We start from the raw sequence: 26,596 nt of genomic DNA, 5'->3' as shown, positions 1-26,596 counted from the left end.
TTAGTGATAGGATACAATCGGGATAGAGCATCTGCAGCTGTATTTTCTTTTCCTTTTTTGTATTCGATTTCATAATCGTACTCCTCGAGTCTCAAACGCCATCGCATGAGTCTCGATGAGGGGTCTTTAACATTCTTTAACCATTTCAAGGCTTGATGATCGCTTTGAATTTTAAATTTTCTACCAAGTAGGTATTGTCTTAGTCTTTTGATTGACCATACTATTGCTAATAACTCTTTCTCGGTTGTGGAATAATTCTTTTCAGGAGGGTTCAAAGTTCGGGATATATAACAGCATGGATGTCCGTCTTGGGAGAGTATTGCTCCTAACCCTTCGTTACTTGCGTCTGTTGTTAATGTGAATGTTTTGTCAAAGTCTGGATATTGTAGTACAGGGGCTTCGCAGAGTTTTTGTTTTAGTGTGTCAAATGCAAGTTGTTGTCTATCGGTCCAGTAGAATGGAGTGTCCTTTTTTGTGAGATCTGTCAATGGTTTTGCGATTTTAGAAAAATTACGTATAAATTTTCTATAGTATCCAACGAGTCCTAAGAATGACTTTATGTGGGTCGCGGTCTTTGGTGTTTTAAAGTCTTTCACGGCTTGAATCTTTTTGGGATTAGGTTTTACTCCTTCCTTTGTTACTACGTGTCCTAAGTATTCTAATTCCGGTTTCAAAAATTCGCATTTGTCCGGTTGTATTTTTAATCCTAAATTTTGTAGTCTGTCTAGTATAATGGCTAGATTTCGGTTATGTTCTTGGATGGTGCTCCCGAATATTATAATGTCATCCAGGTATACGAAACAGTTATTTCCTATTAACCCCCGTAGCGCGGTATCCATCATACGTTGAAACGTCGCCGGTGGAAGTGACCTTGTGGGCTTGAGAATGCAGTATATCTTTTGGAATTTTGCTCCATAGGTATCTGGTGAAATCCTGACGAGAGGTCTAGGGCCGAGAAAAATTTAGCTTTGCCTAAGTGCTCGAGTATTTCGTCCGAATTTGGTAAAGGATACGCGTCTTGGTCTGTTTGCTCGTTTAATTTTCTAAAATCTATAACGATTCTCCATTTTTGTTTGCCTGATGCATCTAATTTTTTTGGAACTACCCAAATTGGTGCGTTATATGGACTGTCCGATGGTTCTATGATTTGTTTGTCTAACATGTCGTTGATTTGAGTCTCGATTTCCTTTTTATGACATTCGGGCGGTCTAGAAGATTTGATGTTTATAGGTTTGTCTGTCTTGAGTGTGATTGTATGTTCTGTCAAGTTGGTACATGGTAATGAGTCTGTTTCCATATTAAAAACGTCTAAGTAATTGATGAGGATTTTCTCAAGGGGTTCTCGAAGTTCTGGATCAATATGTTTGGTACGTATTATTTGTGCGAATTTATTAATTTGGCTTAGTTTATCGGGTTTCTTTATTTCGTTTGTAATGTGACAGATTTGCTTACCAGTGTTGATGAAACATACTGTTGTGGGCTTTCCTTCGATGTATTGGGCTGAGATTAGAGTTTCGCCTGGTCTTATCTTGCTATCGGTTTCCTGGAATGGTAATATAATTTCGTCCAAGGTTAGTTTATTGTTAGTGACGCTGTATTGATACTTTGTAAGGAATGGGAGTCCGATTATTCCATCTTCGATTAGGGGAAAGTTGTTAGGGACTACGTAGAATTGATGATTTTTCTTGAGCATGGTTAAGTTGCAAATTTTGTTAGTGGTATGTTTGTCACTTCCCATTAGGAAGGTTTTTGGGTTAGAAGTTTGGACGTTTAGTGAGGCTTTTTCTTTTATAAGGTTGATTCCTGCTCCGGTATCGATGAGGAATCTGGCTCTTCCTCCGTCTCTTCGTTGCAGTACGATTGATAGTAATCTTCCGGTGGTGGTGCAGTTAACTCGAGGTAAGCTTCCTCTGGGTTCTCCGTTGTTTGGTTTACTCGAGGTGGAATCTTTCCTTGGCTGGCAAATGGAAAATTTCGAGAGTAGCATTTTTCGGCTGTGTGTCCAATTCGTAAACACTTTGGACACTTCGGTTTCATGCGGTCGTCTAATGGTCGGCTAGGTAGCTGAGCAGAAGTTTGTGGCTGTGAATCGGTAGTAGTTCGCTTGGATACTAATGTAATGTTGTGAGATTGATTCTTTGGGCGGTTGGCAACACGATTTGCTTCTCGTAACCATTGTTCTCTATCAGCTGCTAGTCGTTGGGCAAGGTTCAGGTTCTTTGGATCGCTAGATACCACCATCTGTCCTATCTCGTATCGTAAGTTGAGCAAATATGTTTTAAGTGCTTCGCGTTCTTCAATATCTATAGCTACGCGTCGTTCTGTTGGTGTGCGGTTTTCGTTTTGGACTGCATAATTTAATTCGTTTAGCTGTTGTCGGAATCTGGAGTCAAAAGATTGTACACTTTCTGTTGCCCCTTGTTTTAAATTCTTTAATTTGTCCCTACAGTTGCTAATAGTTGTTGGTGTTAATACGTGTTGTCTTAAGCATGAATATAAGTCTTCGAACGAGTTGATTTTTAGATATCGTATGTTTCGTTTCGCGTTGTCGGTAATCTTTTCGATCAGTATGAGATCTAATAATAGTTCTCTGTCACTTGCCTTGCACCTAGCTCTTGCTTTGCGGACCGATAAGATGAAATCTTCAACGCCTACGTCATCTTGACCACGTAGTGTCTCGACAGTTCGTATGGCCTTATCTGCCTCGAGCCCTCGATCTTCGTTGCAGTTGTTTATTGGTTTAATCGCGGCGCGGCTAGATGCGGCTCGTGGTCTTTGTGACGTGTTCGGTCCGTCAGTTTCGTCATCCGTTACGTTATCAGCAGCGGTTTCTAAATGGGCGTTTATTTGCGACTGGTCAGTCTCGGTGTCGTATTTTATTTCCATGGTTTTTGCAAGATCGCGTATTTCTTTAGAGCGATTTCTATCGCTAGTTTCCGCAAATTCTTTTATGTTTTTAATGTTTTGATCGGTGCTGTTTCTAAAGCTTCTAAACTCGTGAGTTAGGCTTTCAAATTGTTCAATCAGGGTAGCGATTAGTTCGTTTTGTTTAGCGGTACTCTTGTCAGTTGGGTTCATGCTGAGAAATATGACACTTTCGGCGGAAGAACTCACTATCTTCAGAACGTATTTCAGGCTTACGGTTTCGATAATGTACGAAAGCCAGCTTACCGAGATTCTTTGCAGATCCTTCTTTTGATCAAGGAGGTGACCGTGGTTCTTCGCTGTAGAATCCGTAGAGTTCCCGTTGAAGTTTCCTCTTGATGCGATGAATGGATCCTGGCAGGATCGCCAATTTTGTCACGTCGATTCGGGGTAATTTCACGTTCCGCACGCAAGGTGAGAAATTCGTACTTAAATTTTGATTGTTATTAGAAAATTTATTGAACACTGACAGAGTAACAATACAGAATGGTCAAACAGCACAGAAAAGAATGTTCTTACAACGACTCGAGAGGTACTTTTTTATATCAAGGACCCGGCTCCTGTGGAGGGGCTATCGCTGGATGCCGGTCACATAGGGTTTCTATTACTGCTTAGCCATCATTTTGCTGACCAAGGTATGTGAGGCATAACCATCCTTTCGTTGCGTTCTCACGACCACCGTGACAACAGCAATCTTTAAACGCTTATAAAACCATAAGCAATCGTGAAGTTTAGAATTCGCTAATTGGGCGTCTCTCAATCCAGTTTTTGATCTTGGGTAGAAGGAGGACCTTTTTCTCCAGCAGCTTCAGATTCTCGTAATTCTCGATCAGATCAGACTTGTACATAAAGTTCAAATAATCGAGCAGAGCAACGAATGTTAAATCAGCCCAAGAGAGAGTACCATCGTAGAAGTAGCCGTCATTTTCCTTCACTTGCTGGTCCAAACGTTCTAAAATGAACGGCAGCGTCTCTTCAGCAGCCTTGCGTTTTGCAGCTTTGACCTTCTCGTCCTCCTCATACTGGAAGGCGGCAATTTCTGAAAATTTGTTTTCAGTTAAATACTGAAGATAGAATTACAATCCTTTTTAATCCTTTGTCTTGTATTGTTGACATACGTGTATCGTTCGATTAAATCAAATATTAAATCGGATTTCAACTAATAAATACCTGAACAGATATGTACTATCTGTTATCAAGATTCTCATAAGATTTATGCAAAACAGCACTGGATACTCACTATGACGAATATCATGAATAGTATCAACAGTGGCATCAATATGAAGATTTGCCCAGTCAGTCTTTCCAGTTAAGTCATATTGTTTGGCTAAGTAACGGCAAATAGCTGTAGACTGAGCAACCTTCCTTCTATCAGCTACGAGCATAGGAAGCAGGCCATAAGGAGTCACTAAAAACATACAACTAATAGAATCAAAGATTCTATCGAACAAACAGATTATGATGCTTCTTAAATATCTAGCTTCCTGTTATCTGTTTTGGAAAGATATAATTTAATTTATTGATAATTTATCAGCAAACAAAGGGCATTGTCTCCTTAACAATACCTATTGTTCTCCCACATATCTTATAGAGCAATGGAGAGTAAACAATAATCTCTGTTATACTCTGCATAATTGTGTTCTACTTTATTTAGCTACTTTAGTTAAATTAGGAAAGATGAGATTTAAGAAACAGAACTTCTTTAAATTTTAAGCTTACAGGGCTTTATTTCTGGCCAGACGTCCTTTTTGATACGTTCATCTTCAAATGGAATACTAGCATAGCTGAAGAAGAACGGATTGGTTCTGCCAATGCCGTAACTGGGAAGTAAGTCAATTTATAGAGCGGCATCTTCCTGGAAGTATAATATATACAAAGTAAAAACGAAGAATCATTGATGACAAGAATTATATTATTACAAATTATGAAGTATAAGACAATTTAAGTAAAAAGCATCAACTACTAACTACTCGCATAGCTATTTGTATCTTTATATTTTAATATAGCTTAGATATAAAAAGAATATTATTTTTGGATGTAATAATGTATAAACTTGCGCCAAATATTATAACAAAATATTGCACTTTCTATTTAAGTAGGATAGACATATTACCGGCATTTATCTTTTTTCTATAGCAATGAAATTGTTTATAAAAAAGTTTATAAGAAAACTATCAATTAATGCAAACAACGCATTTCAAAATATTAATTACATTCGCGCGATTCGTTATCTCTAGTATTAATTTAACCATATGGTTCTATACACCCAAGACCCTCTAACAGTAATTTAGTACCATTACTAGTCGTATGTACAATGTATGTTTGTATACAACTTTCGTAACTACAAAACATTCAGCAGTGATTATATATTCCTCCAAACATAAGAAACATTTTCTAATTGCATACTTAAATTTATCGATCAATTATGAACATATGATAACATTTATTTCTTTCAACTACTAATTTTCAAATCCTCTGCTGTTCCGTTAATTGAACGACGCGCCGACTTTTCGTACAAGTATCTTGTATCTTATCTGTATTATTTAGTTATCAATAAAGAAGAAACATTTTCCAATTGTAGATTTAAATTTATCGATCAATTATGAACATGTAATAACATTTATTTCTTTCAACTACTAATTTTTAAATCATCTGCTGTTCGGTTAATTGAAGGATGTCGGCTTTCTGTAGAAGTATTTCATATTTATTATTTAATTATGAATAAGGAAAAAACATACAAAATATAGTTTTTAAACGGTTTATTGTTTATAAAGAGAAACTTTGACTCAGGATATATATACTATATATATACTATTTACTTACAATTTTTTTTTTAAGACTTCAAAGTCGAAACAAGCACAGGAAATTTCCAAGCCGGTTAACAGAAACTTGAATGAGACAAAAATAACCTTTAGATCTCTATATGTTCTTCTTCCCCCCTGTTGCTTCCACGTAACTCTTATCCTATTGGTGGAGCTGTGCTGATATGTGAAATTATGACTACATAAAAACATCCGGAAAGACTCATTGAATGATTTTATAGTTTAAGGTTAATAAATTTCCATAAATTAAAGTTGAAAATTTATGAGAACATGTTTTCTGTAACAAAACTTAGTAAAAACAAACTAGTAAGGTTTATAGATTCTTTAAGGATTATGTATGTATTCATAAACTAATTCGTTAAACATCGTTCGATAAAACGTCGAACAACACACAACATTGAAGCGCGAAATTTCAAATTCAATGAAAGATAAATAACAAATATTGCGAACAGATGATATTAAATTTACAATAATCTCATGTAAGAAAAAATAAAAGGGATAAAAGTAGTACAGAAGATAGAAAAATCTATAAAACTGGTGGCTGGGAAATAGAAAATATATAAATTTATGTTATTAGAGTTTAGTACTTCTGTCGATCAATGTGTTACGACCGTTCGCGGAGAGACGCAGTCGCAGTAGCGAGAGGCGTAAATTCTCGCTACGATTCGGTGAATCGACGCCGCGAAGTAGTCGTTCCCCTGTTTCGGTTAAGATAAGAGGTGGTTAAATGAATATGACACAGAATAGTAAGTTATATTTCACCGTTTATTCCAACAACTTATAACGAAGGCAGTTACGCTGGTGCGTATGTACGAGATTTTTTTTTTTTTATTTATTTGTTGAAATTACAATCTATTCTCGCGTTGAGAATATGTACGAGATGAATGAGTGACTGATCTGTGGGTGTGTCCTACCCGGTGGAAGGATATTGACCGTTCGAAGGATGTGAAATCAGAACTGTCTTGGGCGACGATGCTGTCTCGGAGGAAAGCTAAGGATGGGTGTGTCTAGCGCACGGGACCATCGGATTTGTTGGTGACGATTTTAGTTAGGAGAGTGAAGGAAGTGGCTTCGTTGTTAATTGGTTAACGAAGGGTCTTAACCGCCCTCGAGAGAAAGTGGTTAGTGGGAGGAAAGTTGCAGCATACGTGAGAAAAACTAACTTTCCCTTGTCCAGTCGGGGTAGACAATAGTCTTTAGAAATTCTTCGGAAACAGACGTTTGTTTGGTTTGAAGGACCTTTTCTAGGAAATCTATGAGATTTATGGAAGGTACTTGAAACTATGGAGGATACGCTGCGAGTATCCGGTGACATCTGGTTGCCATATTGCTCGCGGTGCGACGTAACAAAATGGAATAGATAGATTATACCACAGACGAAATTATACTTTATACTTTATTATTACATTACATCAATTGACATCTTTGGAATTACAACGATTCGATACACATTTTAACTAAATATTTTGCAATGAAACACGTATTATTAAACAACATAATCGTACTAAATTAATTTAATGTGACTATTTATTATTATTATATAATAACACAGTGATGAAAGAAATAAACTGGTCAAGTAATCTAAGGAACGATAATACGTATCTATGTCAGTGACAGTGAGAAAAATTCAGATATCTGTACTTAAGTGATTACACTTATAAGTATCATTATATATTATATAAATATGATATTTCGAATGGTATCATTTATCACTCATTAAACAAGAGTGTCATATCCAGAGAAATGATTTTACATATCTTAATCTTTGCTTTGATTACGATAGTAATAATTTCTATCAAACTTGATGAGGAAGATACATGAATAATTATCTTAAAGGTGAAAATCTTGGCAAATTCATTTGTACATAAACTAACAGGAATGAATTTTAAAGATACACTCTGCTCTCAACAATTAAAGCTGTCTTGTCGCAACAAAGTTTCAATAATTTTTTATGGACAACATGGCCCAGTTTGCACAAAGACTAAAAATTTTAACATTAAATTTGGATAAAAAATCTTACGGTAGAAGGAATGATATATCCTTCATTTTCGCCAATAATCTGGTCGAATTTAGTCAAGTAAAATGGTATTGTTTCGTTCAAAAGTTGATTCTTCCTCGCTTCCTTCTTTTCAGGATTCTCCTCCATGCGATAGTAGCAGATAGCTGAAACCAACCGTTACGTTCATTTGTGTTTTTCCCCCCAAACGAAGAGAAAATAAGTTGTGAAAGAAGGAGTAGCCTCTCAATAGTTCCTACAATTTCTTCATTCTCTTTGCTTTCTTCAATATTGCCTCAACAAGTTCCTGTGGTTCACGATACTTGAAATATATACAATGTTACCAGCGTGGAAATTGTCTTGGAAACTTGGAAAATCTTTCAAGAGGAACAACATTGATAACTGAGATTCGAGAAAGGAAAGGTAAGTAAATCCTTGCTTCTACTTAGAGCTTTTTTATTTACTTCTGACGAGTAAAGTACTGTTATTAAAATTTGATTAAAAGTACCAAGAATGTCGAGATATAAACAACCATTTGTGGAAAGGTCAGGAGAAGCAGAATTATCGAATAAACGTTATATAACTCTTAGTGATTAAGTAAGAGAAGAGAAACGAGAAAAAAGTCTTTTATCTAGGTCTTAATAAAGTATACTATATTTATCTCCAAATCAAGAATAACAACAAGATATAAACAGTCTTCTAGAAATTGAGTAAATATTACATAATTACATCTTGAGCAATATTTTGCGTCTTAGCTTTTGCTTAAACATTATGATAATCTTAAATATCTGTAAATTCTTCACAGACTCTTTGCATCTTCTATACAGGTATCTCATGATCATGTGATAACACACAGGAAGAAAAAATAGAGGGAAAAACAGCGTAAAAAAAAGTTGCGTAGGAGTATCGTCGCACTACATCATTCGACAATTGATGCACGTCATGGCGATCGTCACGGTTTAAAGCAGGCCATCAAAAACACGTTTGTTATCGTACGGAAAAATCTGCGACGTTCCAGCTGTTCAGGTGCATCGAATTGTGAATCATCGGCGGTACGAAGCAAGGCGAGGGGCGTAAATAGAGAAAGAAGAGAAGAGAAGGATTCGCATAAATGATAAAATATAATCGTTCGTTCCTCGTCGATGGCGGATGGATGGCTTTAATCGTGGACGATATCGATACGATTATATTTTATACATTTGAAACAAATATAAAAGACAAGCAAAAACCAGAGATACGATCGTTATGATATTATTCAATCGGTAGCCTATTTACCTCGTTTATTGTTCACCTTCTCTGTCTAGTAATAATTTTTCGATTCGACTGGCGTGACGTTACGTTGGCGGTGTAAAAACACGATTTTAAACACCTGCGGATAGTTGCATGAGTTCCGAGCGATTCCATTCCCTTCGATTTATATTTATGCGATCAACGCGCGGATCGTTAACGCATTATGCAGACAGCAGATGTTACGTAATCACACATATCGTAATTGGAAATTAGTAACGTTATCGCGTACCAGGATCTTCCTGTCTTTGATCATTGAGTAACACTTCGTTGTCCTCGCTCCTTCCGCGGATAACCAGCGTTTATCATATAGAGACAGGGATTTGCAAAGAATAAAAGTTGTAGAACGTTGAAAGGCGTTGAGAGAAACGTGATGTTATCCCGTTATTCGTTAACGCAACGCAGTTAAAAAAAATCCCGTAGGAAGATTACGATAATAGATAACCTGAGTCGAGTGTTTGTCGGGGGATCTAAAAGATTCTTTCGAGTTGAGCGTCTGAGATCACAGAGAAGAAAATTTGGAAGCCATCGAATTCGTGATGTCGATAGAAATCTTCAGTTGGAATCGTTGTCTCATAACGTAGTCTGCTTATTGTCGATAAGAATTTACTAAACTAAAAGTGACTACTAAAAGTTTCTATCCTCTAAATTCTATCTACGATTCTATAATCTAAAAACTGACTTTTGCAAACAAACTGTAACATTCGCTTAACGGAAAGACATACGTATCTTGTTTGTACTCGTCTTTTCACAATGAATTCTTGAACGTCTGTCTCTGTGGTGAGACAAATGCAAAGTCATCTCATCAGTTACTCACCTTGCTTCAAATCTCCAAGAGTATCGACGAGCACGTCGCATATCATCGCATCCCATTCGTTCTTTCCCATTAGATCGTACTTCCTCGCCAAGTATCGCGCCACAGCGTTACTCTGCGCTACCGGTTTCCCGTCTATCTCCAGCACAGGCAGCTTTTTATAAGGCATTGCTAAGAACAAACATGGCTCATATGAACACTGTGTAGAGGGAAACGATCGATAGGAAATCACAACACAGCTTCCGAGGCCGTTGCGTTCTTGTGAATAGATGAATCGAAATCATTTCGGTTTTAATCAACATGGCCTAGTAAAGAAATACAGAAATGTCTTCTTTCTCCTTTTTTTCTTTTCTTACGATTACGATGGACAGGGTATCGCGTGTTTTTGACTGTTGGGAAGAACATAAAGTTTTTAAAATCAAGGATAAAAGATAATACCAGACACGGAAAAAATATTAGAAAATGTACACGGTTCTTGTAATGAAAATTGAAATGCAAGGAATATAAATCGAATGTCTATTGCGAACGTAATTTTGTGTTTTACACCGACAGGATTGATTTACAGACTTACGTTGATTTTTGGTTTCTCTATCTGCAAGCGACATATAAGATTATATCGAAGACTATGCTGCGTAAAACTTTTATTATACTATTTACGACAGAAATGTCGCAACGGAAGATCGAATTTTATTTCTGCTTTGTTCTTTCGACTTTTTAGCTATGTTCTTGTTCATTTCCGAACTGATTTCAATTTTTTATCCTTTTTCTCCGACAAGTCCTAAAAAGTTTTTAAATTAACGAGAAACGTAGAAGTATTTTTGTATTCCTATTTTAAGTCACCTATTTACGGTTTTCTCAAAATATTCGAAATGCTTCGATTCATTGAAAACAATAAAGATTGCATCACAAAAATTCGAGAATCGTAAGTGAATTAAGTTGGTATTCGATAAACACGATATTACGGAAGCAAAACTTAATGAAAAGTTCGACTTTATTCCGTATGAAATTTTACTTTAAGTAAGTTTAGCCTGCACGTGAAACGAAAGTTTTATATACAGAAAAGTTTGAGTAAATGGTAGATACCTGAGAGTTGAACGATGAAAGTAAAAATCGATTCTTCACGCTTACAATCCTTGTATTCAGGCCAGAGTTCTTCGGGGATCCTCTCGTCGGTATACTCGATGCCAGTATATGCAAATATGTACCGTATATGTTCGGCACGACCACGGGCATTGAAGTAGATTAGTTTGTAGGTATGTTCGTCGCTCATTTTCCTTGCTCTGTCAACTTATCGAGAAAAATGTTACAATTAACTCGTGTAATTAACAGACTGTGTGCGTGTTTGTGCGTAGAGAGAACAATTTATTTATAGATGGAATAATTCGTATAATACGCAAAATAAATCATTTAGAAGGCTGGAATATGTGTTTTTGAAACAATTAATTATGTCGAAAAATATTTCAAACGAGATATAATTATGAAAAAAATAATAATTAAATGTATGTAAATGTATGTAATAATAGTTAAATGTATGTAAATGTAATAATTAAATGTAATTAGTTGTGAAAAAAATAATAATAAAAAGTAAATAAATGTAAAAAAGGAATTAAATGTAATTAGTTTCTTTATACGCACGCGATATTATTGGCGATATATGACGGTCAACTTTATTTTTTTAAATAGATATATTTGTACGTATATTTTTAGATATAAATACATATATTATATAGATATAATAGTATATATAATATATATAATAATATATATGTCGAGTCTGAATCTCCGAGTCCGAGCTCGAGGCGCCCTCCCGGGGAGGGCTCGCGGGAGGTAGCGGTTCTGCGTTGAAGTTCTCCATCGTCCGGTCGCGCGTGGGGTACCTTTATTGTCGATAGTTACACTAGTGACGAGGGCCTCAGGCTTGATAACGAATCCGCGGCCAACGGGAGGACTATCATATAAAAAGCAACAGGATACACGAAATAATATAATTCTGACTAGGACAACATAAACGCAAGAAGTGTTGATATTGAAAAAAATATTTAATTTTGTATATAAATATTTTCATATTTAAAAAAGTTTCCGGAAGCAGGAAGATTTACAAACAAATAATATCATAAACCGAATGTTTCATGATCCTTTTCTAATTAGAGTGTGTGACAGCATGTGAGAACGTTTCTTAAAAATATGACTTATTGCAATTACTTAATCGCAATTATAAACGATTAAGACCTTCTCACAACGAGGCAATCTATCCAAAGTATAAAACTCGTTATACTTGATGAGAAAACAAATCTCTACTTAGGTTTCATTTCGTTTCATCGCGTTCATAAAAAGTGAATTTGTATGAACACATCGTGCAATTTAGTAATTAGGACCGTTGATCTCGCTGCAACATAGATGGATAGAAAAAAGCCATTTAAAATGATACAACGTCGGGAAGACAATTATGAAAATTATAAATGGAACACAAGATAAAATTGTTTCAGATTAATTCTTCTTTTTTTTTTTTTTTTAATCGCGAGTGTTTGCAAACGAAGTTTCAATCTGTTTACAATGATAGCAATGAGAGGAGGATGTCTATGATAGTTATAAATGCGATATTGAATAACATTTCTGCGAGTGGGTTTGTTTTTCGTTACAAATGTTTTTTAAACGAATCTGCAATCTGTTGGAAACAACGGAACAGTAACGGGACGACTGATAGGGAAATAAAAAAGATCGCGTTTTATTTGAACAGACAAATCTTTGAAATCTATTCGAAAGTCTATTTGAAATGGTACGAGCTCGAAAACAACGGTGAATACTATAGAAGAAGGATTAATTAAAATTCTTATTAATCTGTACGCTTTGTATATTAAATACCTTGATCGATGCCAAGATAACAAATTATTATACAAAACAGTGAAGTATCCACGTCTGACATTAATATTGAGTATTACCATTACTGTAATTTAATTTTTAACCGATCCTGAAAATTCCTTAGAACGTAAATAGTATAAAATGTTACTGTGCATTTCAAGATTAAATGCACTGTAATTTAGAAACAGTTATGAAGCGGAAACAAATAATTTATTCAGAATAAGAATTCTACGTAATCATATTAAAAAAAAAGAACGTACTTAAAACGCGTTTAAACTCCAAATATGTAAAGACAATAAGGGAAAAAAATTAAACGAAGAATCGTATTTTTTGTAAATTCACACAAGATTTTATCTAAAAAAAAATTAAGATTTTTTGAAGAACGTACAAGACGGAACACGAACAATAAAAAAAGGGATGTTAAATACAAAAAATAGATTGAAATTTAGATTATGAAATATAAAAAAAATGATATTGCATAATTTACAATTATTTTCGATAGCTTACGTCAGTATGTTGGAGTGTAAACTATAAAATATTCAAAAACTGATACCATTCAGACATAATTTAGAAAAACAATAAATTGCGGAAACCGATAGTTAAAACTCGATACGATCGATACTCCAAAGCTCTAATCCTAATAATTACTCAGCAATAATAACCGATAATTCATGTTGATTAATGTTTGAACTCCGTTTTTTTTTCTGTATGTGTATACAAATTTTGTACAGTTTGATAAAGCGAAATTAAATTATCATCCTTTTGTACTACTTCAAACATTGAGATTTGTCATCTTCAAGGTCGATCACACATAGTTTCAGATTGCGGAATTGCAAGGGTAATTAATTTTGCAATCGGTTTTCCTTTGATATAGATGTGAATACAAATAGCCATTGATTGACAATATACCGAAGCAATTCTAGTTTAATTTGAAGTCATCGATCCTTTGATATTTTTGGAAGAATAGTAAAAGTACAGAGAAAACAAGAAAAAATGGCGTTAACTAAAAGATAGCTCCAATGTATGTCATAAATATTATCTATATATCATTTGTAAGATGTAAGTGACCAAGATATCGAATTATACAAAAATTGTATGTAATGATTAATACTTGAACGTTACTTACATTTATGTACATGAAAATTTGATCTTTTATTAACTAAGTTATTGATCGACAAAATGACTTCCTACATAATTCTCCGCCTGAACTGAAATGCATATTTTTTTTTACGCAAGCCTTATGTGTAGCTAGTAACGAGCAAACAGATTAATTACTTTACACACGGTCGTATCTTGTTTGCTGTAGGCGAGTTCTCTCGTGTAATCAACGAAGTACTCAACTTTAAAGCGATAACAGAAGAACATTATTGTATCGATAAAAATCATGCTTTTTTCAAAGAAATATGTAACTCGTATTTTTTTTAAAGCAACCCCCATAACGTATTGAATATGTAAGGAAATTCGAGGATTTGGGAATACAAATTATTGACTATATTTCCCATACAACAGTTATACACCTATATTCCTCTCTAAGAACGTCTTGCACGCACGCTGGTTGCCAACCGACTAGCCTAGATTCTTCTAACATCTGGCAACAGTCTTTTGTCTCCACTGAGTCCTTGACGCCCTCTAACCCTTACACACACACTCTCATGTACAGTGTAAATGTATCACTTCCCTAACACGCCTCCTTACATTTATACTGTACACTTAATTTTATTTACATACTTGTCGAATTAACAAAATATTTGACATTTATCGCTTTCTTTACATTTCTCTTATTTTACATTCATCCATGACCTAAACCTTTCAAATTTCTCTCTACACAGTGCCTTCGTAAAAATATCCGCAGTGTTTTCTTCTGTACTTACTTTTATTATGTTTATCTTATTTTCCTTTACGTACTCGTGAACGTAGTGGTAATGAACTTCGATGTGTTTAGAATTTTTTGTAAAAGTTCCGTATTTTGCTATACTCATTACTCCAGAGTTATCCTCGTAGATTTTTACAGGGTTATCGTCTACATTTACATCGAAGATTTTCATTAGTTCTCTGATAGTCATTACTTCGCTCACCGCTTCCGATAGAGCTACATACTCTGCATACGTCGAGGCTTTTGTCACACACCTTTGTTTTTTAGACTTCCATCCAATTACATTTCCATACAATCTAATTACATACCCAGGAGTCGATTTCCTATCTATATGATCTCCTGCCCAATCAGCGTCCACATAACAATCTGTCGTTTCGCATTTTTCATTTCTTTTATAATGTAGCCCTAAATCTCTAGTCCGGTACAAATATTTCAATATTCGCAAGGCATATTTAAAATGTGTCTCGTTACAACAATCTTGAAATCTACTCAGATAATTCACACTATAACTTATATCGGTCTGGTATTTACACTAATATACAGCAATGCGCCAATTAAATTCTTGTAACCAATGTCCTCTCTATTTATCTCAGCTTTTTCAATTTTTAAGTTGGTCTCCATAGGTGTACAGTACAATTTGCTGTTATGTAATTTATATTTGTTTGCTAATGATTCTATGTATTTCTTTTGGCTTAATCTCATTTCATTTTTTTAAATAATCATACTCTATATTTATTCCAAGATATTCTTTTACTTCACCTAAATCTTTCATTTCAAATTTATCAGTTAATAATTTTTTTACACTTTGTATCTTCCCTTTGTTTTTACTACAAATCAACAAATCGTCTACGTATATTAACAAATAAACAACATTTTCTCCCTCTCCATAAGTATATAGGCACAGCTCTATATTGTTCTTTTTAAAACCTAATCTCGTCACATACTTATCAAAACACTCATACCAGTCCCTCGGACTTTCTTTTAACCCATAAAGCGCTTTCGATAATTTACAAACTCTATTCGTTCCGTCCGCATATCCCTTTGGTTGATTTACATATACCTCCGAGGTTACTTCACCATTTAAAAAGGCAGTTTCTACATCCATTTGCTCAATTATTAATCCATTTTGACAACAATATGATAGCAATATCTTAAAGGTCTGATTACTCGCCACTGGAGAATATATGTCATCGGCTACGTTTCTTTGTTGAAATCCCCTTACCACTAATCTAGCCTTATACCTGTCCTCTGATTTTTTCGTGTAAACCCATTTTACATCTAATACTTCTTTGCCTTTTACCCTTTCTACCAATTTCCAAGTTTTATTCTTATAGAGACATTCTATTTCCTTATCCATAGCCTGTTTCCAAACTTCATTATTTTCGCAACCAATCGCCTCCTCAAATGTACGAGGGATATCTACTTTACAATAATTTGCATGAATCTCGCAAATATTTTCCTTTTCTGGATACCTTACTGGAGTTTTCTTAATACCTGTAGATCTCCTAGGAGTGTTTGAGCTTTCAATACTACTATTATTTTCATCTTTCCTACCTTCTAACTCTTCCTTATCCATACCATCCAATGAATAGTTATCTTCGCTATCATTTCTATCTGCCTCTAATGAATTTTCCTCAAAACCGATACATTTAGTGTCTGTCTCAATGACCTCTACATGTCTAGCTATTGTTATTTTTCCACCTAATAAGACTCTGTATCCTACTTCACTATATCCTAATAGAATTCCCATATCTGCCTTCTTGTCCCATTTGGAAACTCTTTTTTGTTCTGGCCTTCTTACAAAAACTTTACTTCCATATAGATGTAGATTTTTAACACTTGGTTTTCTCCCGAAGAATATTTCGAAAGGTGTCTTTCTTTCTATAGTATTCGCTAATATTCGATTTTTCAAGTATGCCGCTGTACAAACTATTTCCGGCCAGTACCTTTTATGTACTTTCGCTTCCGCTAACAAGCAACGCGCCATGTCCATCACTGTTCTATTATACCTTTCCGCTGTCCCGTTTAATTCATGTACGTATGTTGGGCAATTATTTATTCTTATACCTTTATCCCTAGCAAACTTATAAATTCGATTATTTAAATATTCTTTACCATTATCGCATCTTAATATTTTTAACCTCTTGCCCGTTAAATTTTCGGCTTCATTTACGAACTGTACGAAAGAATCAAAGACCTCATCTTTTGATTTTATACAATAGATCCTAGCTATTTTACTATAATCATCGATAAATGAAATGAAATATTTTTCTCCATTGAATCCGGTGGTCTTAAAAGGACCACATACGTCCGTATGAATAATTTCCATTATTTCCCTAGCCTTAGTTCGATTATTTTTGAAAGGTAAGTTATGCATTTTGCTTTCTATACACACCCTACATTTCAAAAGTTCCTTTTCAAATTCATTCGGTATGCCAGTCACTAGCTGCTCTTTACCCAAAATCTCTAAATATTTAAAATTTACGTGTCCTAGCATCCTATGCCATCTTTCCTTTTTACTCATACCACTACGTTCGGCGCTGTTTACTAAGTGCTTCTTCCCTTTCAATATACTTTTTATTCTATATGTCCCATTTTCTTTTCTTAATTATGTGATCAGTACAACCGCTATCTAATAGCCACACTATTTCGTTCTTACTTATCTCATTCGTCTCACTGCTGTTTGCTGCGTGCGCCGTTGCTATCCATATGCCTGCTCTTGAGTTTCCATGCTCGCCCGTGCCGGTTGTTGATTGACGATGAAAGTTTCCACGTCCTCTGCTCGTATTGCCTTTGTTCCCTCTTCCTCTGTTTCGACCACGTGTTGGCCCATGCCAATAGCCGTTACTGCTTTCCGCTTGGACGCCATTTTGACACTCTCTCGCAAAGTGTCCTAATCTTCCACATCTGAAGCATCCTTCCTTTTTTGCAGAAAAGGCGTTGGTTTGCCTTTCTCCTCGATTGGATTTATTTTTCTTCTCTGCTACCTCTATTTTATTTTTTACATACGCTACCGTTTGATCCTCTTCTTTCAATGCGTCTATTATGTCCGCTATGTAGCTGTATTCTTCGGGTAACGTATTCAGCATGTAATTCAGCTTTTCCCTCTCACTTACTTGTGCGCCCGCACTTTTTAATTCATTGATTAATTTTTCGAAATCGTTAAAGAATGATGCTGAATCACTGTAGTTCTCCAGTCTTATGTTTTCCAATCTCCTTCTGCATACGATCTGCAGTGCCGTCGACTCTTTCAAGTACATTTCATCGAACCTTTTTATTATATCATACGCCGTTTTTCCTTCCCTAACATACTCCAATTGTCTGTTCGATATTGCACTATAAATTATATTAATCGCCTTCAAATCCTTTTTGTCCCAGTCTTCATCGTCTCTTTCGTTCTTCATTCTAGTTGTAACAACCTCGCATTCCTTATATTTGAGAAACATCGTGATTCTTTGCTTCCACATTCCATAATCCTCACCATCGAATATAGGTATCATGATTTCCGATCTCTCCATTTTAATTGATTCCTTTTTTTTTTCTTTTCTTACTCAAGCGTTCCTACGTGCTCGAAGTATATTTTTTTTCTGAAAGTTTTTTTTCTTTACTGAAAACTCACTCGCAAGATCGTAACCACGCACTAAATATCTTGCAAAACTAGTAACCACGCTCTGCTACCATGTTAAGGAAATTCGAAGATTTGGGAATACAAATTGTTGACTATATTTCCCATACAACAGTTATACACCTATATTCCTCTCTAAGAACGTCTTGCACGCACGCTGGTTGCCAACCGACTAGCCTAGATTCTTCTAACATCTGGCAACAGTCTTTTGTCTCCACTGAGTCCTTGACGCCCTCTAACCCTTACACACACACTCTCATGTACAGTGTAAATGTATCACTTCCCTAACAGAATAAAATAATCATACATTTTTTTTTGTTCCACATTTGTAAAATACGATATTATCAAGATCACCAAGCAGGTAATCTTCAATTCTTAATTAATATAATAAAAAACATAATTAATGATTGTTTGATGGTTTTATTATTATCTCTATAATACAAAAGCACAACATCGTGTCAACAGTTTATATAGTTCGTATGTTTCTGTAGGAATACACAAATAATAGTTCTCTATCACAACGTAATCTAAAGGGAAAACCCTAACTAAATGACAAAAATATCGGTAATAACTGGAACTAATGAATGTTAAAAGCAATCAGTATATTCCATACAAACTTCCATCAACACGATTCGTTCTTCATTCTCTCAACACACTAAGACCGCGATCTTTAAACGCTTATAAAACCATAAGCAATCGTGAAGTTTAGAATTCGCTAACTGGGCGTCTCTCAATCCAGTTTTTGATCTTGGGCAGAAGGAGGACCTTTTTCTCCAGCAGCTTCAGATTCTCGTAATTCTCGATCAGATCAGACTTGTACATAAAGTTCAAATAATCGAGCAGAGCAACGAATGTTAAATCAGCCCAAGAGAGAGTACCATCGTAGAAGTAGCCGTCATTTTCCTTCACTTGCTGGTCCAAACGTTCTAAAATGAACGGCAGCGTCTCTTCAGCAGCCTTGCGTTTTGCAGCTTTGACCTTCTCGTCCTCCTCATAGTGGAAGGCGGCAATTTCTGAAAATTTGTTTTCAGTTAAATACTCTTCGCTAATGTTATACTAATTTGAATACAGTGTTGTGCGAAATTTAAATGATACTGAAGATAGAATTACAATCCTTTTTAATCCTTTGTCTTGTATTGTTGACATACGTGTATCGTTCGATTAAATCAAATATTAAATCGGATTTCAACTAATAAATACCTGAACAGATATGTACTATCTGTTATCAAGATTCTCATAAGATTTATGCAAAACAGCACTGGATACTCACTATGACGAATATCATGAATAGTATCAACAGTGGCATCAATATGAAGATTTGCCCAGTCAGTCTTTCCAGTTAAGTCATATTGTTTGGCTAAGTAACGGCAAATAGCTGTAGACTGAGCAACCTTCCTTCTATCAGCTACGAGCATAGGAAGCAGGCCATAAGGAGTCACTAAAAACATACAACTAATAGAATCAAAGATTCTATCGAACAAACAGATTATGATGCTTCTTAAATATCTAGCTTCCTGTTATCTGTTTTGGAAAGATATAATTTAATTTATTGATAATTTATCAGCAAACAAAGGGCATTGTCTCCTTAACAATACCTATTGTTCTCCCACATATCTTATAGAGCAATGGAGAGTAAACAATAATCTCTGTTATACTCTGCATAATTGTGTTCTACTTTATTTAGCTACTTTAGTTAAATTAGGAAAGATGAGATTTAAGAAACAGAACTTCTTTAAATTTTAAGCTTACAGGGCTTTATTTCTGGCCAGACGTCCTTTTTGATACGTTCATCTTCAAATGGAATACTAGCATAGCTGAAGAAGAACGGATTGGTTCTGCCAATGCCGTAACTGGGAAGTAAGTCAATTTATAGAGCGGCATCTTCCTGGAAGTATAATATATACAAAGTAAAAACGAAGAATCATTGATGACAAGAATTATATTATTACAAATTATGAAGTATAAGACAATTTAAGTGAAAAGCATCAACTACTAACTACTCGCATAGCTATTTGTATCTTTATATTTTAATATAGCTTAGATATAAAAAGAATATTATTTTTGGATGTAATAATGTATAAACTTGCGCCAAATATTATAACAAAATATTGCACTTTCTATTTAAGTAGGATAGACATATTACCGGCAGCATATCTTTTTTCTATAGCAATGAAATTGTTTATAAAAAAGTTTATAAGAAAACTATCAATTAATGCAAACAACGCACTTCAAAATATTAATTACATTCGCGCGATTCGTTATCTCTAGTATTAATTTAACCATATGGTTCTATACACCCAAGACCCTCTAACAGTAATTTAGTACCATTACTAGTCGTATGTACAATGTATGTTTGTATGCAACTTTCGTAACTACAAAACATTCAGCAGTGATTATATATTCTTCCAAACATAAGAAACATTTTCTAATTGCATACTTAAATTTATCGATCAATTATGAACATATGATAACATTTATTTCTTTCAACTACTAATTTTCAAATCCTCTGCTGTTCCGTTAATTGAACGACGCGCCGACTTTTCGTACAAGTATCTTGTATCTTATCTGTATTATTTAGTTATCAATAAAGAAGAAACATTTTCTAATTGTATATTTAAATTTATCGATCAATTATGAACATGTAATAACATTTATTTCTTTCAACTACTAATTTTTAAATCATCTGCTGTTCGGTTAATTGAAGGATGTCGGCTTTCTGTAGAAGTATTTCATATTTATTATTTAATTATGAATAAGGAAAAAACATACAAAATATAGTTTTTAAACGGTTTATTATTTATAAAGAGAAACTTTGACTCAGGATATATATACTATATATATACTATTTACTTACAATTTTTTTTTTAAGACTTCAAAGTCGAAACAAGCACAGGAAATTTCCAAGCCGGTTAACAGAAACTTGAATGAGACAAAAATAACCTTTAGATCTCTATATGTTCTTCTTCCCCCCTGTTGCTTCCACGTAACTCTTATCCTATTGGTGGAGCTGTGCTGATATGTGAAATTATGACTACATAAAAACATCCGGAAAGACTCATTGAATGATTTTATAGTTTAAGGTTAATAAATTTCCATAAATTAAAGTTGAAAATTTATGAGAACATGTTTTCTGTAACAAAACTTAGTAAAAACAAACTAGTAAGGTTTATAGATTCTTTAATGATTATGTATGTATTCATAAACTAATTCGATAAACATCGTTCGATAAAACGACGAACAACACACAACATTGAAGCGCGAAATTTCAAATTCAATGAAAGATAAATAACAAATATTGCGAACAAATGATATTAAATTTACAATAATCTCATGTAAGAAAAAATAAAAGGGATAAAAGTAGTACAGAAGATAGAAAAATCTATAAAACTGGTGGCTGGGAAATAGAAAATATATAAATTTATGTTATTAGAGTTTAGTACTTCTGTCGATCAATGTGTTACGACCGTTCGCGGAGAGACGCAGTCGCAGTAGCGAGAGGCGTAAATTCTCGCTACGATTCGGTGAATCGACGCCGCGAAGTAGTCGTTCCCCTGTTTCGGTTAAGATAAGAGGTGGTTAAATGAATATGACACAGTATAGTAAGTTATATTTCACCGTTTATTCCAACAACTTATAACGAAGGCAGTTACGCTGGTGCGTATGTACGAGATTTTTTTTTTTTATTTATTTGTTGAAATTACAATCAATTCTCGCGTTGAGAATATGTACGAGATGAATGAGTGACTGATCTGTGGGTGTGTCCTACCCGGTGGAAGGATATTGACCGTTCGAAGGATGTGAAATCAGAACTGTCTTGGGAGACGATGCTGTCTCGGAGGAAAGCTAAGGATGGGTGTGTCTAGCGCACGGGACCATCGGATTTGTTGGTGACGATTTTAGTTAGGAGAGTGAAGGAAGTGGCTTCGTTGTTAATTGGTTAACGAAGGGTCTTAACCGCCCTCGAGAGAAAGTGGTTAGTGGGAGGAAAGTTGCAGCATACGTGAGAAAAACTAACTTTCCCTTGTCCAGTCGGGGTAGACAATAGTCTTTAGAAATTCTTCGGAAACAGACGTTTGTTTGGTTTGAAGGACCTTTTCTAGGAAATCTATGAGATTTATGGAAGGTACTTGAAACTATGGAGGATACGCTGCGAGTATCCGGTGACATCTGGTTGCCATATTGCTCGCGGTGCGACGTAACAAAATGGAATAGAAAGATTATACCACAGACGAAATTATACTTTATACTTTATTATACTTTATACTTTATTATACTTTATACTTTATTATTACATTACATCAATTGACATCTTTGGAATTACAACGATTCGATACACATTTTAACTAAATATTTTGCAATGAAACACGTATTATTAAACAACATAATCATACTAAATTAATTTAATGTGACTATTTATTATTATTATATAATAACACAGTGATGAAAGAAATAAACTGGTCAAGTAATCTAAGGAACGATAATACGTATCTATGTCAGTGACGGTGAGAAAAATTCAGATATCTGTACTTAAGTGATTACACTTATAAGTATCATTATATATTATATAAATATGATATTTCGAATGGTATCATTTATCACTCATTAAACAAGAGTGTCATATCCAGAGAAATGATTTTACATATCTTAATCTTTGCTTTGATTACGATAGTAATAATTTCTATCAAACTTGATGAGGAAGATACATGAATAATTATCTTAAAGGTGAAAATCTTGGCAAATTCATTTGTACATAAACTAACAGGAATGAATTTTAAAGATACACTCTGCTCTCAACAATTAAAGCTGTCTTGTCGCAACAAAGTTTCAATAATTTTTTATGGACAACATGGCCCAGTTTGTACAAAGACTAAAAATTTTAACATTAAATTTGGATAAAAAATCTTACGGTAGAAGGAATGATATATCCTTCATTTTCGCCAATAATCTGGTCGAATTTAGTCAAGTAAAATGGTATTGTTTCGTTCAAAAGTTGATTCTTCCTCGCTTCCTTCTTTTCAGGATTCTCCTCCATGCGATAGTAGCAGATAGCTGAAACCAACCGTTACGTTCATTTGTGTTTTTCCCCCCAAACGAAGAGAAAATAAGTTGTGAAAGAAGGAGTAGCCTCTCATAGTTCCTACAATTTCTTCATTCTCTTTGCTTTCTTCAATATTGCCTCAACAAGTTCCTGTGGTTCACGATACTTGAAATATATACAATGTTACCAGCGTGGAAATTGTCTTGGAAACTTGGAAAATCTTTCAAGAGGAACAACATTGCTAACTGAGATTCGAGAAAGGAAAGGTAAGTAAATCCTTGCTTCTACTTAGAGCTTTTTTATTTACTTCTGACGAGTAAAGTACTGTTATTAAAATTTGATTAAAAGTACCAAGAATGTCGAGATATAAACAACCATTTGTGGAAAGGTCAGGAGAAGCAGAATTATCGAATAAACGTTATATAACTCTTAGTGATTAAGTAAGAGAAGAGAAACGAGAAAAAAGTCTTTTATCTAGGTCTTAATAAAGTATACTATATTTATCTCCATATCAAGAATAACAACAAGATATAAACAGTCTTCTAGAAATTGAGTAAATATTACATAATTACATCTTGAGCAATATTTTGCGTCTTAGCTTTTGGTTAAACATTATGATAATCTTAAATATCTGTAAATTCTTCACAGACTCTTTGCATCTTCTATACAGGTATCTCATGATCATGTGATAACACACAGAAAGAAAAAATAGAGGAAAAAACAGCGTAAAAAAAAGTTGCGTAGGAGTATCGTCGCACTACATCATTCGACAATTGATGCACGTCATGGCGATCGTCACGGTTTAAAGCAGGCCATCAAAAACACGTTTGTTATCGTACGGAAAAATCTGCGACGTTCCAGCTGTTCAAGTGCATCGAATTGTGAATCATCGGCGGTACGAAGCAAGGCGAGGGGCGTAAATAGAGAAAGAAGAGAAGAGAAGGATTCGCATAAATGATAAAATATAATCGTTCGTTCCTCGTCGATGGCGGATGGATGGCTTTAATCGTGGACGATATCGATACGATTATATTTTATACATTTGAAACAAATATAAAAGACAAGCAAAAGCCAGAGATACGATCGTTATGATATTATTCAATCGGTAGCCTATTTACCTCGTTTATTGTTCACCTTCTCTGTCTAGTAATAATTTTTCGATTCGACTGGCGTGACGTTACGTTGGCGGTGTAAAGACACGATTTTTGGAAGCCATCGAATTCGTGATGTCGATAGAAATCTTCAGTTGGAATCGTTGTATCATAACGTAGTCTGCTTATTGTCGATAAGAATTTACTAAACTAAAAGTGACTACTAAAAGTTTTTATCCTCTAAATTCTATCTACGATTCTATAATCTAAAAACTGACTTTTGCAAACAAACTGTAACATTCGCTTAACGGAAAGACATACGTATCTTGTTTGTACTCGTCTTTTCACAATGAATTCTTGAACGTCTGTCTCTGTGGTGAGACAAATGCAAAGTCATCTCATCAGTTATTCACCTTGCTTCAAATCTCCAAGAGTATCGACGAGCACGTCGCATATCATCGCATCCCATTCGTTCTTTCCCATTAGATCGTACTTCCTCGCCAAGTATCGCGCCACAGCGTTACTCTGCGCTACCGGTTTCCCGTCTATCTCCAGCGCAGGCAGCTTTTTATAAGGCATTGCTAAGAACAAACATGGCTCATATGAACACTGTGTAGAGGGAAACGATCGATAGGAAATCACAACACAGCTTCCGAGGCCGTTGCGTTCTTGTGAATCGATGAATCGAAATCATTTCGGTTTTAATCAACATGGCCTAGTAAAGAAATACAGAAATGTCTTCTTTCTCCTTTTTTTCTTTTCTTACGATTACGATGGACAGGGTATCGCGTGTTTTTGACTGTTGGGAAGAACCTAAAGTTTTTAAAATCAAGGATAAAAGATAATACCAGACACGGAAAAAATATTAGAAAATGTACACGGTTCTTGTAATGAAAATTGAAATGCAAGGAATATAAATCGAATGTCTATTGCGAACGTAATTTTGTGTTTTACACCGACAGGATTGATTTACAGACTTACGTTGATTTTTTGTTTCTCTATTTGCAAGCGACATATAAGATTATATCGAAGACTATGCTGCGTAAAACTTTTATTATACCATTTACGATAGAAATGTCGCAACAGAAGATCGAATTTTATGTCTGCTTTGTTCTTTCGACTTTTTAGCTATGTTCTTGTTCATTTCCGAACTGATTTCAATTTTTTATCCTTTTTTTCCGACAAGTCCTAAAAAGTTTTTAAATTAACGAGAAACGTAGAAGTATTTTTGTATTCCTATTTTAAGTCACCTATTTACGGTTTTCTCAAAATATTCGAAATGCTTCGATTCATTGAAAACAATAAAGATTGCAACACAAAAATTCGAGAATCGTAAGTGAATTAAGTTGGTATTCGATAAACACGATATTACGGAAGCAAAACTTAATGAAAAGTTCGACTTTATTCCGTATGAAATTTTACTTTAAGTAAGTTTAGCCTGCACGTGAAACGAAAGTTTTATATACAGAAAAGTTTGAGTAAATGGTAGATACCTGAGAGTTGAACGATGAAAGTAAAAATCGATTCTTCACGCTTACAATCCTTGTATTCAGGCCAGAGTTCTTCGGGGATCCTCTCGTCGGTATACTCGATGCCAGTATATGCAAATATGTACCGTATATGTTCGGCACGACCACGGGCATTGAAGTAGATTAGTTTGTAGGTATGTTCGTCGCTCATTTTCCTTGCTCTGTCAACTTATCGAGAAAAATGTTACAATTAACTCGTGTAATTAACAGACTGTGTGCGTGTTTGTGCGTAGAGAGAACAATTTATTTATAGATGGAATAATTCGTATAATACGCAAAATAAATCATTTAGAAGGCTGGAATATGTGTTTTTGAAACAATTAATTATGTCGAAAAATATTTCAAACGAGATATAATTATGAAAAAAATAATAATTAAATGTATGTAAATGTATGTAATAATAGTTAAATGTATGTAAATGTAATAATTAAATGTAATTAGTTGTGAAAAAAATAATAATAAAAAGTAAATAAATGTAAAAAAGGAATTAAATGTAATTAGTTTCTTTATACGCACGCGATATTATTGGCGATATATGACGGTCAACTTTATTTTTTTAAATAGATATATTTGTACGTATATTTTTAGATATAAATACATATATTATATAGATATAATAGTATATATAATATATATAATAATATATATGTCGAGTCTGAATCTCCGAGTCCGAGCTCGAGGCGCCCTCCCGGGGAGGGCTCGCGGGAGGTAGCGGTTCTGCGTTGAAGTTCTCCATC

General features: G+C 34.6%; 1 protein-coding gene, 1 long non-coding RNA gene and 2 pseudogenes across 2 annotated transcripts; 1 reads left to right on the top strand and 3 right to left on the bottom strand.

The window, feature by feature from the left end:
• Positions 1-3,595: 3,595 nt before the first annotated feature.
• On the bottom strand, positions 3,596-11,090 carry LOC117208459 (annotated as a pseudogene).
• LOC117208458 lies at positions 8,424-8,952 on the top strand. The gene is made up of 2 exons (XR_004487701.1): positions 8,424-8,453; positions 8,571-8,952. It is a non-coding gene; the product is annotated as an uncharacterized LOC117208458 (long non-coding RNA).
• A 7,758-nt stretch (positions 11,091-18,848) lies between the features above and the next one.
• LOC117208456 lies at positions 18,849-20,082 on the bottom strand (annotated as a pseudogene).
• Positions 20,083-22,856: 2,774 nt separating this feature from the next.
• Positions 22,857-25,989, bottom strand: LOC117208457 (glutathione S-transferase-like; the record flags this gene model as incomplete). Its single annotated transcript, XM_033449654.1, has 3 exons — positions 22,857-23,250; positions 24,744-24,911; positions 25,869-25,989. Coding segments are annotated over 3 exons (456 nt in total), but the record flags the coding sequence as incomplete, so codon positions are not given.
• Positions 25,990-26,596: the final 607 nt, after the last annotated feature.

Source organism: Bombus bifarius, unplaced genomic scaffold (assembly GCF_011952205.1).
Source record: "Bombus bifarius isolate JDL3187 unplaced genomic scaffold, Bbif_JDL3187 scf7180000008125_frag, whole genome shotgun sequence".
Taxonomy (NCBI): Eukaryota; Metazoa; Arthropoda; class Insecta; order Hymenoptera; family Apidae; genus Bombus; species Bombus bifarius.
This window is presented reverse-complemented; position numbering and strand designations above follow the sequence as displayed.